Below are 13,732 nucleotides of genomic sequence, written 5' to 3' on the forward strand. Positions count from 1 at the left end.
CTCCCTCCCCATTCTTATCTTTTGGAGGAGCCATGCAAAACTTTATATATTGGTGCTATAAGTGCCTCAATAGCGAACTATCCCTCTGGAATTCTCAAGGACTGGCTTTGTTCAGGGAATGCCCATAGGGTCAATCTTGTTCTTGCCTCCCATCCCCACAAAACGATCCATGCAGGTTATTGCTGCAGACATGTGGCCCTCACAAGGGTCAGTTTGCAGGACTGAGACCAAAAAGCATAAATGGAAATGAAACCAACCAAAGCGAAAAGAAAATAGCCCTTAGTGCATGTTTAGTTACAAAAAAACAGAGTGATAAGTAGGAAAAGGATGCAGACATCCCAGTTACATTATGGGCTGCTCAATAAACAATTGAAAAAAAGCCAGATGCTGGGCAGTCACCATTTCACTCAAGCACAGTTAAACCCCCTCTATTCCATCATAGTATGTACAAAATCACATACAGTTAAATGAGCAATTGAAAACATGAATGAGATTCTAATATACAGTACTTTCACACAGCCAAAGCTATTTTATTTTACAAGACGAGGCTTTTGCGTTCATCTTTTTTTCTGAAAGCCCAGTAAAAACAGCATAAACTACTTAAGCAAAATATAAGAGACAACTTACAAAGTAAAATTTGCATAGCACTATAAATTTGCGTGTTTGTTTGGGCACAGTTCTCTGTAAAAACTACAGTAGGTGACAGGGTCAGGTTTTCTTAATAGCTTCTTATTTTTTCACCAGATTCAGACACACTTCTTCTGAACATCATAAAATCAAGTGTAGGAAACAACTGTAAAAATGTACAAAAATATATACACATGCACAGTAAATGCATACCCTGTATACAGTTTTATTACTCGTTAGATTTGGCTAATAATGATCATCTGGTGACTTACACTTCCCTCCGAATGACAGGTTTGCAACACATCAGTCAGCTTAAGGAGGGTGATTTTCCTCGGAGAGAAGGTTTTGATTAAAGCTACAGTACTTGCTGGTGATCTGAGGAGTGAGTGAGGAACGCTGCTGGGCGTTCAGGCGAGTTCAGCATTCAGATGTCACAAGGGACAGCTCGGACACAGCTGAAGCGAAGGGACACGAGGGGACACAGCTTGGCTCTCTGCACAGATGCACATGCACGGAGTAAAGGAGGTACACAGAACCCGCTCATGCCTTGGGGAGTAAAATTTAATTCCTGATTAGGCTCTGCTACCTACTCTTCCTTCCTTTGCAAATTGTTTTTTAGTAATTTGTAACTCAGTGTGTATTCCTTAAGAATGCACGCTGGCCAAAATGAAAAAAAGTTGTGCAAGACTGAAAATTGGTAGTGGTATTAGAAGTATACCCACACTAAGGAATACTTCTAATTTAAATTTTAAAAGTACTATTATATTCTGATTGCTGCTGAAGTTTCTAATTTTAAAATACACTTTTCTCCTAAAAAGATAAAATTCTGCTTCTTCTACTGGTTTTTAGAAATAAACTATCTGCACTCAAGTGGCCTCAACAGTGAAAGTGCACAAATAATCTTTCTTTGCAGTTTCAAAAACTGAACACTGGCTGGTAACTACAGGTATAACATTTTAAGAAACACAGGCAGCTTTCTAAAAGCCTACAGAGGCCAAGGATCAGAGAAACACACGCCAATCCCATGTCTTCCCAATTCTGCATTATGAAATATTTTCATTACTTTTTCTGGTGGCTAACACACGTGGCACAGACCCTGTAATGCTGACTTCCAGAATGTTCTCACTCCAAACCACAGCAGGTAAATAATACACAACCAACAGCCTGCAAGCATCTTGTTGCAGAGACAATCAGATAAACCAGCCTTAAAGAAGAACAGGGCAGAGTGAGAGCCCTCATCTGAAACAAGCCCTTAGGAGGAATTCGGACCCAAATCACGTGAACATGGCAAGGGTTATTTTGTAAGTTGTTACAGGGAGGTCTCACATCCACATTAGTCAGAGCTTGGCTTCCACGCAGTTGTCTCTGCTTTGCTTTGCTCCTGGTGATCACTCAGTTTTCTCAGAGCAAGAGTTTGGCCAGACCTGTCAGTGGTCCTGCTCCTCCCAGTGATGCACCTTGCGGTGTTCCTTCTCCTTCACAGCTCCCAGGGCTGTCACCTGCTTCAAATCCCAGCTTCACTCAGCACCAGCAGCCCTGGAGCACCACCTGTTATGATCAGAAGGTTCAGGAATACAGGAACAAGCAGCTGTGACACGCTGGGTGGGAGTGCAAATTCGGTATTTCCATCACAGGGGAGGAGCTTCTTTGTGCAGGCACACAGCAGAACTTGCAGCAATCGTCTGCTGGGAATTACAACCTTCACACCAGGGGACAGAAGCACATGGCATCCAGGAGATGCTGTGAGCTATCCTGCTGCATCCCATCTTCAAAGGACATCAAGGAATGGATTCTCCACTTTCATCTGTGTTGGCCTCCAGCATCTGCATGAAACACTTGGGTGAGGTCTGCCCAAGCTTGGCTTTAGACTTCCTAACAAATACTTCTCCAGGATGCTGAAGTGCATCAGACTGTGTCTTCAATCTGAAACGCTGTGTAGTGTCAAGTCAGCATTATTAAAAGCCTCCAACCCCACGATTCTTCAAAAGGTACATGAAGCAAAACCAGGTTTTGGGGTAGTCCCAAGACAGAAACAGTACTTTCAGCAAATATCCAATGGACAGTGACTCCCTGGCTTTCTCATTCTTCCAACTCTTAGTAAAAACCTTGTCCCAACTCCCTTTCACCAGAGGGACCTGTTGCCAGTAGGGAGGGCCTGTGTGAACAGGCCTAGGAAGGTCTTCTCTTCCCTGCTAAAAGTTTTGTTTTGAAGCAGCAAAGTTGCATTATCACATAAACACAAACAACCCTGTCAGTTCAGATCTAGAGCTGTCAACCAGCACCAAAAATCAGGAAGAGAAAACCCCAGCCATGTGAGACAACTGCTGTAGGACTGGTTGAACCGAGAGCTCTGGGTTCCTGCCAAGAGGTTGTAACCAAACCATCTGCAGAAGATACAGGTGAGCAAATATACAGACATTGGTGATGGAGACAAAAGGTACCACGTGGAAGTGAGCAGTCACACTCACTTTTCCTGTGAATACCAGGCAATTAGGACACAGGCAGCAGTCAGATTCATTGGTCAGCAATTAAGTGTAGAGCCCTTCGAGATAAATTAAAGCAGAACAAAGGAACATTGCCCATGCTCTTTGTGCAGAGACAGATATTTTGCTCAGTGATGCAAAGTCAATTGCAAGAGCACATTCAGCCCACAATGAGCAAGAGAGAACTGTAATCCTACCGAGCCAAGGCCTCTGGATACCACATCCTTCTTCAGCATCAGCTCTTTGTGCCTTTCTAACTCAGAGATGCAGTCCCCAAGCTCTCTCACCAGGTTCTCAGATGTAGGTCAGTGTGATGCTCCTTTGGAATTGCAAATCCCACTTGGAGAGCAACATCCTTGCCGTTGGTGACAATGAGAAACGCTGCCAAGGCCAAGAGCATACATCTATCATCTGTCCATGTAAGTCTGAGAACCATTCCTCTTCGGAGTCAGTGCTGAACTCCATAGCAGTCAGCTTGCAAGTCCACACTGGAAAACTCTATTTACTCCAAACAAATAAGCAATAAATGAAAATTCTGAAAAATTGAGAGGAAAAAACATTCCCGTAGCTGTAAGTTTATTAAACCTAGCATGGTTGAAAAGCAAAAGACGAAAAACATGATATATTTTTGTTTATTATTGCTCTTAAAGGGCTTGGTAGTCAAATATACAAGCTATGCTCTATTAAACCAGAAGAAAATAAGATATAAAATCTATGCTCACTTTTCCAATCCAATCCACCTGCTAATCTTCATTAGTGACATTAACTTCAGCTATTTCCAGTCATTTTAATTTATACATACTCTGTGTACGTGTGCGCGCGCGAGTATAAAAACCCCTACTTGAGAGATAAAATTCAAAATGAAGAGATTTGTGTTGGTTTTGTACTGTTTTGTGCACTGCTGTAGATTTCAGTTTTTCAAGTGGTTACTGATATGTCTGTTTAGAAGAGCACAATTTAAGTATCTGATGATGTATTTATTATATTTTCAAAAAGAAAGCATGACCAATAAGTTATGATAAGAAAATATGAAATGTTGATTATTCTCCTCTTGATAGACATGCACTAATCCCATGATCCTGAATAGGGAGTTACATGCACTAAGAGGAGAAAAGGATCCTGTAAAGAGAAAGGCTATTAATTCCTTTCTCCTCTAAGCAGCTCCCCTCTTCTCAGCATTAAGAAGGGATTTATTTTGTGAAATTCTCGTCATGCCCATTAATATACTGCTCAAAATGTAAGTATAAAACATAGTCAATGGTCAGCCTGCTTAGCAAGCCTCTTCTGCTAAGCCAGTACAATTTATATATACTCAATATCATCTTCAGGAAGCAAGTATACAGCATTTGTAATATCTTTCTAGGAAGCAAGAACTATACCCATTACTGAATTACTTAAGAAAAAAAGAAAAAAAAAAAAAAAAAGAACCCCCCCCACTGTTCTCAGTCCTCTGGTTAAAAACAGGGAAAAGCCAGAGTTAACTTTATCAGCATTTGGATGTCTGACTGTATTTGAAGACTAAGTACAAAAACATCCAGCAAGGAAAACAGAATTATGGCTAGGCTCTGCTCTCCTCAGTTCCCAAAGCATATTTCAAATCCCACTAACATTTGCAACAGATTTGCAGCCCCTCTCTTAGGGGAGATTTATTGAGGGGACGAAGATGACACACTAACATTGGGGGTCTGGGTACAAGGATTCAGCGAGGTGGAGTCTAACAGGAGACAGACAGAACTCAGGTCAGCCTTCAAATGCTCTTGTTGAAAAGACCACAAATAAAAATCAAGTGCATGACAGAAACAAGTGATTAATGACCCCAAGTAAAATATTTTTCTAAGTTACAAAATTGCTCTTCCAGTGTTTGAAAACAGAAAAACCTGTGGGAGAAGAGGTTACATTCCAACAGTTAAGAGCAAATTCGGAAAGAAGGTAAATTATTACTCTCTTATCTTGGTTACCAGAGCAAAGATGAAAACAACAACCAGTGCTTTGATAAAATCTGATCTTTACAAAAGTGAGATAAATATTCTAGTGGCAGCTGGGTTAAAGATACAGACCCTGAGGGTTAGCTTCTGCCCTCAGCTGTAGATCTGCAACTCATTTCACCCACTTCTGTGAGCAGCCAAATGCAGATTGTGACCTTCAGACTTGAACATACAGGTATAGTTACCATCTGTTTGCAAATAATTCTCCAGCTATGCATACAGCAACAACCTACAGAAACCTCCAAATGTGCGTTTGTAAAAAAAGGAAAGGAAAGAAAGAAGGGAAAAAAAGGAGACAGATACAGACATGATTCTGAGCTCTAATTTTGAGTGAAAAAGACCAGAATGTCAACAAGCAAAACTAAAGATACTTAAAATCCCTGAAGAGACCTTATACTCTTTCTAATGCTTTAACAGCACAGCTCACCTTGCAAAAAATTTCATATGAACATCTAAAGTATGACCAAGTCAAAAGACCAGCACACCCTATCCTGACACACACAGGGTAAAGTTCTGGCCCCATCTCAATCCATGTTGAAATTCTCATTAGAATTTCAGGAGATGCCAGCATTCAAAATTTGACTGCTACAGACCTCTCCTTTTCACATTTTTTTTTACAAAAGAAGACATTTTGAAAACTATTGTGCTGATTTCTAGTGCTGCCTCCCAGTTTACTGAGAGAGGTTGGCTGAATTGGACTTTGGTAATGAGAGATGCAAAAAGAAATAAAAGAACTGAAAAAATGTCCTTCTTTGCACAACTCTAAATCCCATGGTCAATCACTAATTAAAAAAAAAAAACAAGCCCAAACAGATTAAAAATTATGGAACATGTTTGATGTTAAACAGGGCAAACTGCACTCAAGACTCAAGACCTAATTTTGAAATTAAACAGCCTTGAGTAGTAAGCAGGAGATAGGATGAGAATGTTATCCTGTTGGATCTGTTCTATGGGATATCCTGATGGATAACACGCTGCTTCCAAACTCCACTATCCATTCTCCTGCATTACAGAAGTCTTTAGATGTTGCCTGAAAATAAAAAGTGTCAGTGTAACATACAAACAGGATTTCATCTGTAGCCATGACAACACAGCCAAAAAAACTCTAACCCAATGAACACCTGTCAATTCATTTAAGGAGGGTGTTTTTTCCTGGCTCATTAGTAAGAGAAGTTGGAAATCAATAAATGTTACGTTGGCTTTAGTAAGAGGAAACATTCAATGGCTCCTGTTGTAAAAGTGAGTGTAGTGCTCTTGACAGAAACCAGTTTTCAGTCACCTGAAGATACACGTGGCCATGGCCAATGCCCTCTTTTCTCCCCCACCCCAAGTCCCCCAACAAAGCAAGAAAAATTAGTTTCTTCTTCCACCCCACCCCAGATTTTCTACCACAGCTTGACTACAGTAATCCTTGAACAGGCAGAAGGTTGGTGCATTCTCTTCAGCCGATGCCTCCAACTTCTTCATTCTTGGCTCAAGTTTTATTCATTAATATTAGTCATCAGTTATTAAGAAAAAGATAGTTTCTAAGTGTTTGTTGTTGTTTTTTAACTGAAGTTAATTGGATACCATAGTCTGGTTATATGTGCTGAACTGCAGCCATCAGTTATTCCTTTTTCTTGAATTCCTGGTTGCCATAGCTGGAGCCTTTTTCTATTTCAGTTACTCCTATCAGTCTACGAACTCCAAAGGAAGCTTTAAAATACAACAGAGAAATGAGAGGCACATTAAAACCAGTCCAAGCATGTAGGAAGTTACACATAAGCACACGAGCAGAACCCAATCCCCAAGTCAGCAGTGACCCACAGTGCGTTCTATGGGCTGCACAGGGATCACAAAGAGGGACAATCCAGATTTAAAAATATAATTATTGCCTCTCTTGGTTAACAGGACATGTAGCATGAACACTGGAGCATATCCCCTCCCTCTACTTCCCCTTCTTTCATTCTTAGGGTTTTTTTGTTGCGGGAGAGGGGGGAGAAAATTTGGTCATTTTATGTATTTTTTGTTTGTTGTGGTGGTTTTGTTTGGGTTTTTTTTTAATTCACAGACAAGTCGTCCAGTGAAAGTATTTTTTCTTTCAGGCACCGTAATAATTGGCTATAAGACTCACAGGCTACTACTACAGTTTTTGCTTAAGATATGAAGGCAAATTTGCCCAGATTAAAGCTTTTGAAACAATAAAAATGCTGTACAATAGAAAAACTGATAAATGAGCTCCAAATATTTTCCTGCAAGCCCCATTCTCATTAATTAATACACAGAACTTATTGGAGGTAAAGGATCCTGTTATATGTCACAGGGCTTAGCATGGTCTCTGCTTTTATTACCTGCTCCTACAAGTCCCAGGAATGCAAGGATAAGGAGAGGTGATCCACTTGCAAAAACTCCAAAGCCAAATGTGAAGAGAGGAGAGAGGAGAACTGTGGCCCAAAAAAGAAAGTTTAGGAGAGTCCATGGTCTCCTAGGAGGTTTAAACTGCTTGCCAGGAAATACACCTTCCTGATTATACATCTCTTGCAAAGCATCCTGGGGTGAAGAGAAAAGAGAATGGGTTCATAATGTTTGCACCAAGCAGCCCAAGATTAGTCAGCTCCAGAACAACATCAAAGGCAGTATCTGTGGTACAAGCTCATCAAGAGTGCACAGCATCCAATTCCATCTGCTGTCACTTATTTGGGCATTTCTGTTGATCATCCAAGTGACCTTTAAGCCTTTTGAAGGCAATTTTGGCGCCATCAAAAACTGAAACCTTATAATCCTCTCCACTACCAAATACCTTCATCTTGCCTGTTAATTACTTAGGAATTTAGGGCAGCTTCAGGCCAGAGACCAGTTCAGACACTACAAACCCCCTTAGATGGGTGCTTTTCCTTCCTGTTTTTACTTCCAGAAAGGTCAGCATGATTCAGCAAAGAACAGCAGAAAAATTCTGTATGGAGAGCCAGGAGGGGAGGGCAAGGAATGAGCTGAGAGCAGAGATAGCACCACACCAGCCCTAATCCCAGCCCTGCAACAGAGCCACTGCATCCTGAGCTGAGCCTGCAGAGGTGCACTCCTGGAACACATCAGTCACAGGAACAAGGTGCCCACCACCTTCCCTCAGTCTGTAAGATTGTTCTTTAAGGTTTCCAAGCCATTACCAAGGATGGCTCAAGTCTGGCTATTTCTTGGTTTTATTTATTTTGGTTTTTTTTTTTTTTTTTAATTTTGCTTACAAAGGACTGAGAAGTGCAAGGCATTCCTTGCCAATAACAGCCTTTGGAGGGCACACCCTCTGTGCAGGAAAAGGATTCCAGTTACAAAGTCATTGCAATTAAAGGAAAGAGAGGATTCCAGTTACAAAGTATTGCTAACGCTGTAAGATCAATATGTATAATACCCATGGCCATAAGCAATAACTCCCTGTCAACATCTCACAACAAAGCTGAACAGAGGTACAGCCAAGATCAGGAGGGATGAGAAGAAATGATGTCACATTGCACCAGAGGAGGGTTAGACTGGACATTAGGAAAAAAAAAAACTTTCATGGAAAGGGTTGTAAAGCACTAAGATTGTCCAAGGAACTGGTGGAGTCATCATCCCTGGAAGTGTTCAAAAAAACCCATATGGATTTGGCATTTGAGGACATGGTTTAGTGGTGAATATGGTGGTGGTGCTCGGTTGACAGTTGGACTATGTTCTTAGAAGCCTTTCTCAACCTCAAAGACTCTTTGGTTCTACAGACCTGCTAAGAGGAGGTGGGGGAAAAGATGATGAGCTACTGCTCTTTGTAAAATAACCTCTCTCCTTAACTGAATCAGAGTTCAGATATTCAAACAAATTAGGCTGAAATAAATATAATGAAACTCAGAACAATTTTCTGCAATGCAGAAGCACAGGTCATCATAGCTGGGGAAAGCCCAAGATACTTAACTTTTTCTGTGCTCTGCTGTCTTCCCACAAAGATCAGCAACACAGAAATCAAGATAGACTTTTCAAGTTCAATAATCCACCACTTAGGGCTGGACAACAATTACAGCTCTCTTGTACTCCCCACAGAAGTGTTAAACCTGTGGTTGAGAAAAATGGATTTTTCTAACCTAAGGTTAGAAAAAGAAACAACACAAGGAAAAGCTCTGAGCCATCTGAAGGCATGCTGGGCATGTGTTTTATCAATCCCTGGCAGCAGATCCCAGGGACTGTCTGTCCCATGTCACACACCACTGCAGGAGTATTACCAGGAGGCAGAAGGAAAGTGACAGTGGAAGAAAAATGAAAGCAAAGAACAATTGCAGCTGAAAGCTGGGACCGGCTGTCCCTGACAGCTATCACTCTTCTCAAGTGCCTAAAAACACCTACAGGGAAAATGGAGCCTTTAGAAATGCATGACAGAGATCCAAGCACTGAAAAATGCAAAAAGACAGTGAATTGCTATTAGTCTTCCACAGCTCAGGCATATCTCTGAATTCTGTTGTGCTTCCTGGCAATTTGAGACCTCACTACTCAGCCCTCTGCTGCCAAGGGGCTCCTCAGTCCTGCTCCTTCCAGCCCTTTGAGGGATGGCTGCCTAGTTATACATAATATCCTCTCCATCCAGTGCAAGAGAGTGTATTACTCACTGCCTTAATACACTCCCCTGTGCAAGTCCCAAAAGACAGAAAAGAAAGCAAAGCTATTTACCTTTTCCTGGTAAAGCTTATGAAGCCAATTTGCAGCTTCCTTTTCATCTTGAGGGATATCTTCCAGAGGAAATCTCCTAGTTTAGTAGAGAGATTAAAAAATGGAAAGAAGAAAAACAAAAAAAAGAAAAAAAGAATTAAGAGAAAATCCAGGTATTTGGTTTTATGCCTCTTCTCCGTAAGACCTTCCATTCAGTAAAGGGCAAGAGTGTCACTGATGGCAGAGATCTTAAACACAGAGAACTGGGACTTAAAATCTGAGGTTTTAGGATGGGAATTGGGTACTATTTAAGACAAAAGAAACTGTACAAGCTCCTGTCAGTTTCAGAGCACATCAGTAAAATAAGCACTTCCCATTCAAGCACTGCTCCTCCTTCACCAGATCCATCACTGGCTGATTCCCAGTGAGCTCAGACTGAGGCACTCGGAACTGGGAAAAGACAAGCAAGTGGAAAACCCAAGGATAATTGTTTGCTGCATTTTTGTAGTGAAAACCCTATTTTGGAAGCAATGGGAGAAGCAACTAAACATTCACTTTATACCATTTCTAAGGCAAACATCTGCAGTGACTACACTTGTCCCTCTTTGCCTCTGCAGCCCCACAGACTGAGGCACACAGTTCTGGGGATGTGTGACAGTTTTGGGGGTCAGTGCCAGCCCTGACCTCACTGAGCACAGGTGCCTTCTCAGAGCCTCTCTATAGTGGTGAAGAGCAAACCATTCCCCTGAACTCTTCTTTTTTCTGAGACCAAGCCCAGCCCCTTTATGACTCTGTGAATTTGTTCTAACACATTTCTAATGATTTCTGCATCCCATAAGCCAACTGAACACCAGATCTGGCAGATTTACTTACATAAGCTCTAACAAGAGAAACTGCTCAATTCATATAAATAATGTTCAATAAAAGCTCAGTGAAAAGTAATTTGCTGAAAGCTTTCTGGTGAAGTTGCCATGGTGTTGCTGTCACCACTAGAGGGGACTCACAGCAGTAACATTTGGAATTCCTGATTATTTCCTCTGGAGGCAGTCGAGATGAAGACTGCAGAGCTAAGCTGCTTACCTCTGCACAGGTAACTATGCCTGCACATACCAAGAACAAGAGCTTATGTGCTTCCCTCCTCTGAGCTACAACAAGTCTGCTGGCACAATAAGGACATGTTCCATTTTCAGCAAAACATCTGTAAAAATAGTCTCCTTACTCTCATAGCTTCTTCCCCAAAACAGAGAAAAAGTGTAGAAAAGCGCCTTGAAAATATTTATTCCATCCACAACTATTTTAAATCAAAATTATCTAAGCACAGAAATTTGTAGGGTACAATTAGTAATTTTTACCTGGCAACATCATTCTCAACAGAGTTTTACAAACCTGAATCTCTTCTAACTCTATTGAAAACTACATTTCTCTTCTTTCCTCCCATTACCTCTCCAAGAAATGAAATAAAATTGCACCTCCATTAGCAAAAAAGGATATTTAACTGAAGGCTGCCACAGTTCAGCGTATAATTAATAATTATACAGATGGGCATCCATGCATGTGCACCTCAGATCCAGCTAGATCTCCTACAGCACCTGCCATCAGTGTGGAATTACAGGTGGAACTGCCTCACCAGCTGTTTTGCTGGCTGGCAAATTGTCTGCTCACTTTCCTCATCAGGAATATGTCTGGCAAGTGTAAATAGTGAAAATGAAACCCCTTGCAAACGAGCAACTCCACCTCTCCATGGACAGCTCCACAGACATCTTTTCAGCTGAGAGACTAAAATGTGGATGTTGCAGCAACACTTTTTTTTTTTTTTTTAAATCCAAGTATCAACCTCATCACCAGAATACAGCAATGTTTTACAAAAGGTGGGTGAATCCCCCAGAGAAGTAAACTGTCTAAGGAACTGTGGAAAGAACAACCAGGTCATGTCTCAGGTCCAAACATAAAAGGGAAAAGAAGAAATTCTACAGGATTGGTCGTTTTTTTGATCACAAGGAAGCCTTTGAAGAAGAAGGCAGCAAAGAGAAAGCAAGAAAGAGAATGGGCAGGTATGCATGCAATGTGTACATGCTGCATGGGGTTAGGTGTTAGCAGCTACTCTCTGAGGCAAAGGAACAGTGAGGAATGTGAACAATGTCCCACCTCATTCATAGGATGTCTGAATTTCAGCATTTTTGAATTTTTAATCTGCTGATCAAACCATATGAGTGAGGGAGAGAAACTGGCATGTAAAGGAGCTTTAGACTATTTACTACAAGGGACCACTGAAGCTGAAGGACAAGGAGAAGTGGACTACAGGAAAAGAAATTTCCATGTAAAATCTGAATACACTTCAACATGCTAAACTATGCATGTTAGGGCTCACCTCCATCAGTATGTGCTCACCTTACACACATATCTGCTTCATATTTCTTTCCATAAAGAATTCCTAATAAAGATGGGTTCTTGTTTCCTCTGAAATTTAGTGTTACATCATACACTGCTGAAACTGTTGGGAAAAAAAAAGTAAACATGGCTGTTACACCAGCAATTCTAGCAAGCACCTTCTGGCATCTCTGCTTGAGACAGCAACAGAGCCGTGTGCAAGCCTTGCATTAATGTGTCAGAGTCCTCCACTATTTTGTGTTTACACATCACATTTATCTGCACCAGCCCCCTGACACTCCCAGCTCTGTTAAACACCAGATGACTTTATGAACTAAGCAACAAAAAAAATGTTTTTAGTATTTTTTAAGACTGGTATCTGAACAGTTCTGTGGCAATTTACAAATTACCAGCTGACACGCTGGATCCTCATTACTGCCAGTCAACTAATTGTAATGAACAACAGAGCAGAGTGTGCTGGTGCTAAATAACACATTACAAGTGCTGCAAAGCTTGGCAGTACCTGTTCCCCTGAGACACTGGACAGCAGTGGTGAAACCTTTGGTTCTGGGCAACAGGTGATATTTCAGTTTGGGCAACCCCTTGGATTCAGCTACTTCCATACTGATGCGGTGTTTGGTCTCTGTGAAACGAGTTCCTTCACAGTACAGCAGAAACTGTGCAAGACAAAAGCAAAAAAAAAAAAACCCAAGGATATCTTGAGACATCAAAAGAAATCTAGCAGTATACTGAAAATTTGTCCAAGATAAACATACATGTGCACAGGCTTCAATTGTTTCATCTCCTCACCAAGTAATAGGTATAAGCACCAACTCCCAACTCGTTTCCCATTACCTTTACATTTAACAACACTTGTACCAAATTTAAGGTGACAAAAAGACAGACCTAGTTGTGGCATTTAGAATGCACAGAAATTGGGAAATTGATCCACTCAAGTCAATTTTAATCATGATTTCAATTACCAAGCAGGAAGTCTTGATTTAAATAATCAATGCTGACTATATTTTGCACTTTCGTTTTCCCTTGAGACTTGTCCTTGGTTCTCAGTTGTAGAATCATTAAAATGTATAGATTTGAAGCTTAAGTTCAATCTTGAGATTTTCTAATTGTTCTGGTTTTTCTTCCCCACATTCAGCAGGAAGATATATTCAAAATAAATCACAATCATATATTCAAGCAATTAAGTAGCTTAAAATACATTATCCAGATTCTTACCTTTTCTGTCTTTGTAATGGTAGAAAATTACAATGCAGTCACAATGTTCTAGTTAAGGCTTAATGTTTCACTATTAATTTTAACAAGATGTACTGGATAATACTGAAAACTCACTTAAAATGCATAAAAAGCCTCTTAATGTTTTATAAGCCAAATAACTGTATGTTACTTGTGTTGCTATAAAAGCAAAACTGGGAATTTATCAAAATCTTTGCATTCAAAGCTCTAAGAAGGTTAATGGGTTGATTACACCACTGTGCTGCTGCAGCATTGCACACAATGAAACAGGGATGTTTTACTCTTGGTTTTAAATAATGTCAAAATAAAAAGGAAAAAATGTAACTGCAGAAGATACAAGCTTGCCATATGTCCTCACAGAGACTTTTTGGGAAA

At 40.6% G+C, this 13,732-nt stretch overlaps 1 protein-coding gene across 6 annotated transcripts in view; it reads right to left on the reverse strand.

Moving 5' to 3' along the window:
• Positions 1 to 509: 509 nt before the first annotated feature.
• AGPAT3 (1-acylglycerol-3-phosphate O-acyltransferase 3) overlaps positions 510 to 13,732 on the reverse strand; it is an 88,039-nt gene continuing 74,816 nt past the window's right edge. For all 6 annotated transcript variants that reach the window (XM_030283351.4, XM_072935436.1, XM_072935432.1 and 3 more), the window contains 5 exons: positions 12,627 to 12,780; positions 12,125 to 12,227; positions 9,758 to 9,833; positions 7,426 to 7,624; positions 510 to 6,790 (listed from right to left, as the gene is read on the reverse strand). In XM_030283351.4, coding sequence (XP_030139211.1) covers positions 6,702 to 6,790; positions 7,426 to 7,624; positions 9,758 to 9,833; positions 12,125 to 12,227; positions 12,627 to 12,780 — 621 coding nt within the window. In that variant the 3' untranslated portion in view covers positions 510 to 6,701. The remainder of the gene's footprint in view (positions 6,791 to 7,425; positions 7,625 to 9,757; positions 9,834 to 12,124; positions 12,228 to 12,626; positions 12,781 to 13,732) is intronic.

This window comes from Taeniopygia guttata, chromosome 1 (genome assembly GCF_048771995.1).
Source record: "Taeniopygia guttata chromosome 1, bTaeGut7.mat, whole genome shotgun sequence".
In the NCBI taxonomy this organism is placed as follows: domain Eukaryota; kingdom Metazoa; phylum Chordata; class Aves; order Passeriformes; family Estrildidae; genus Taeniopygia; species Taeniopygia guttata.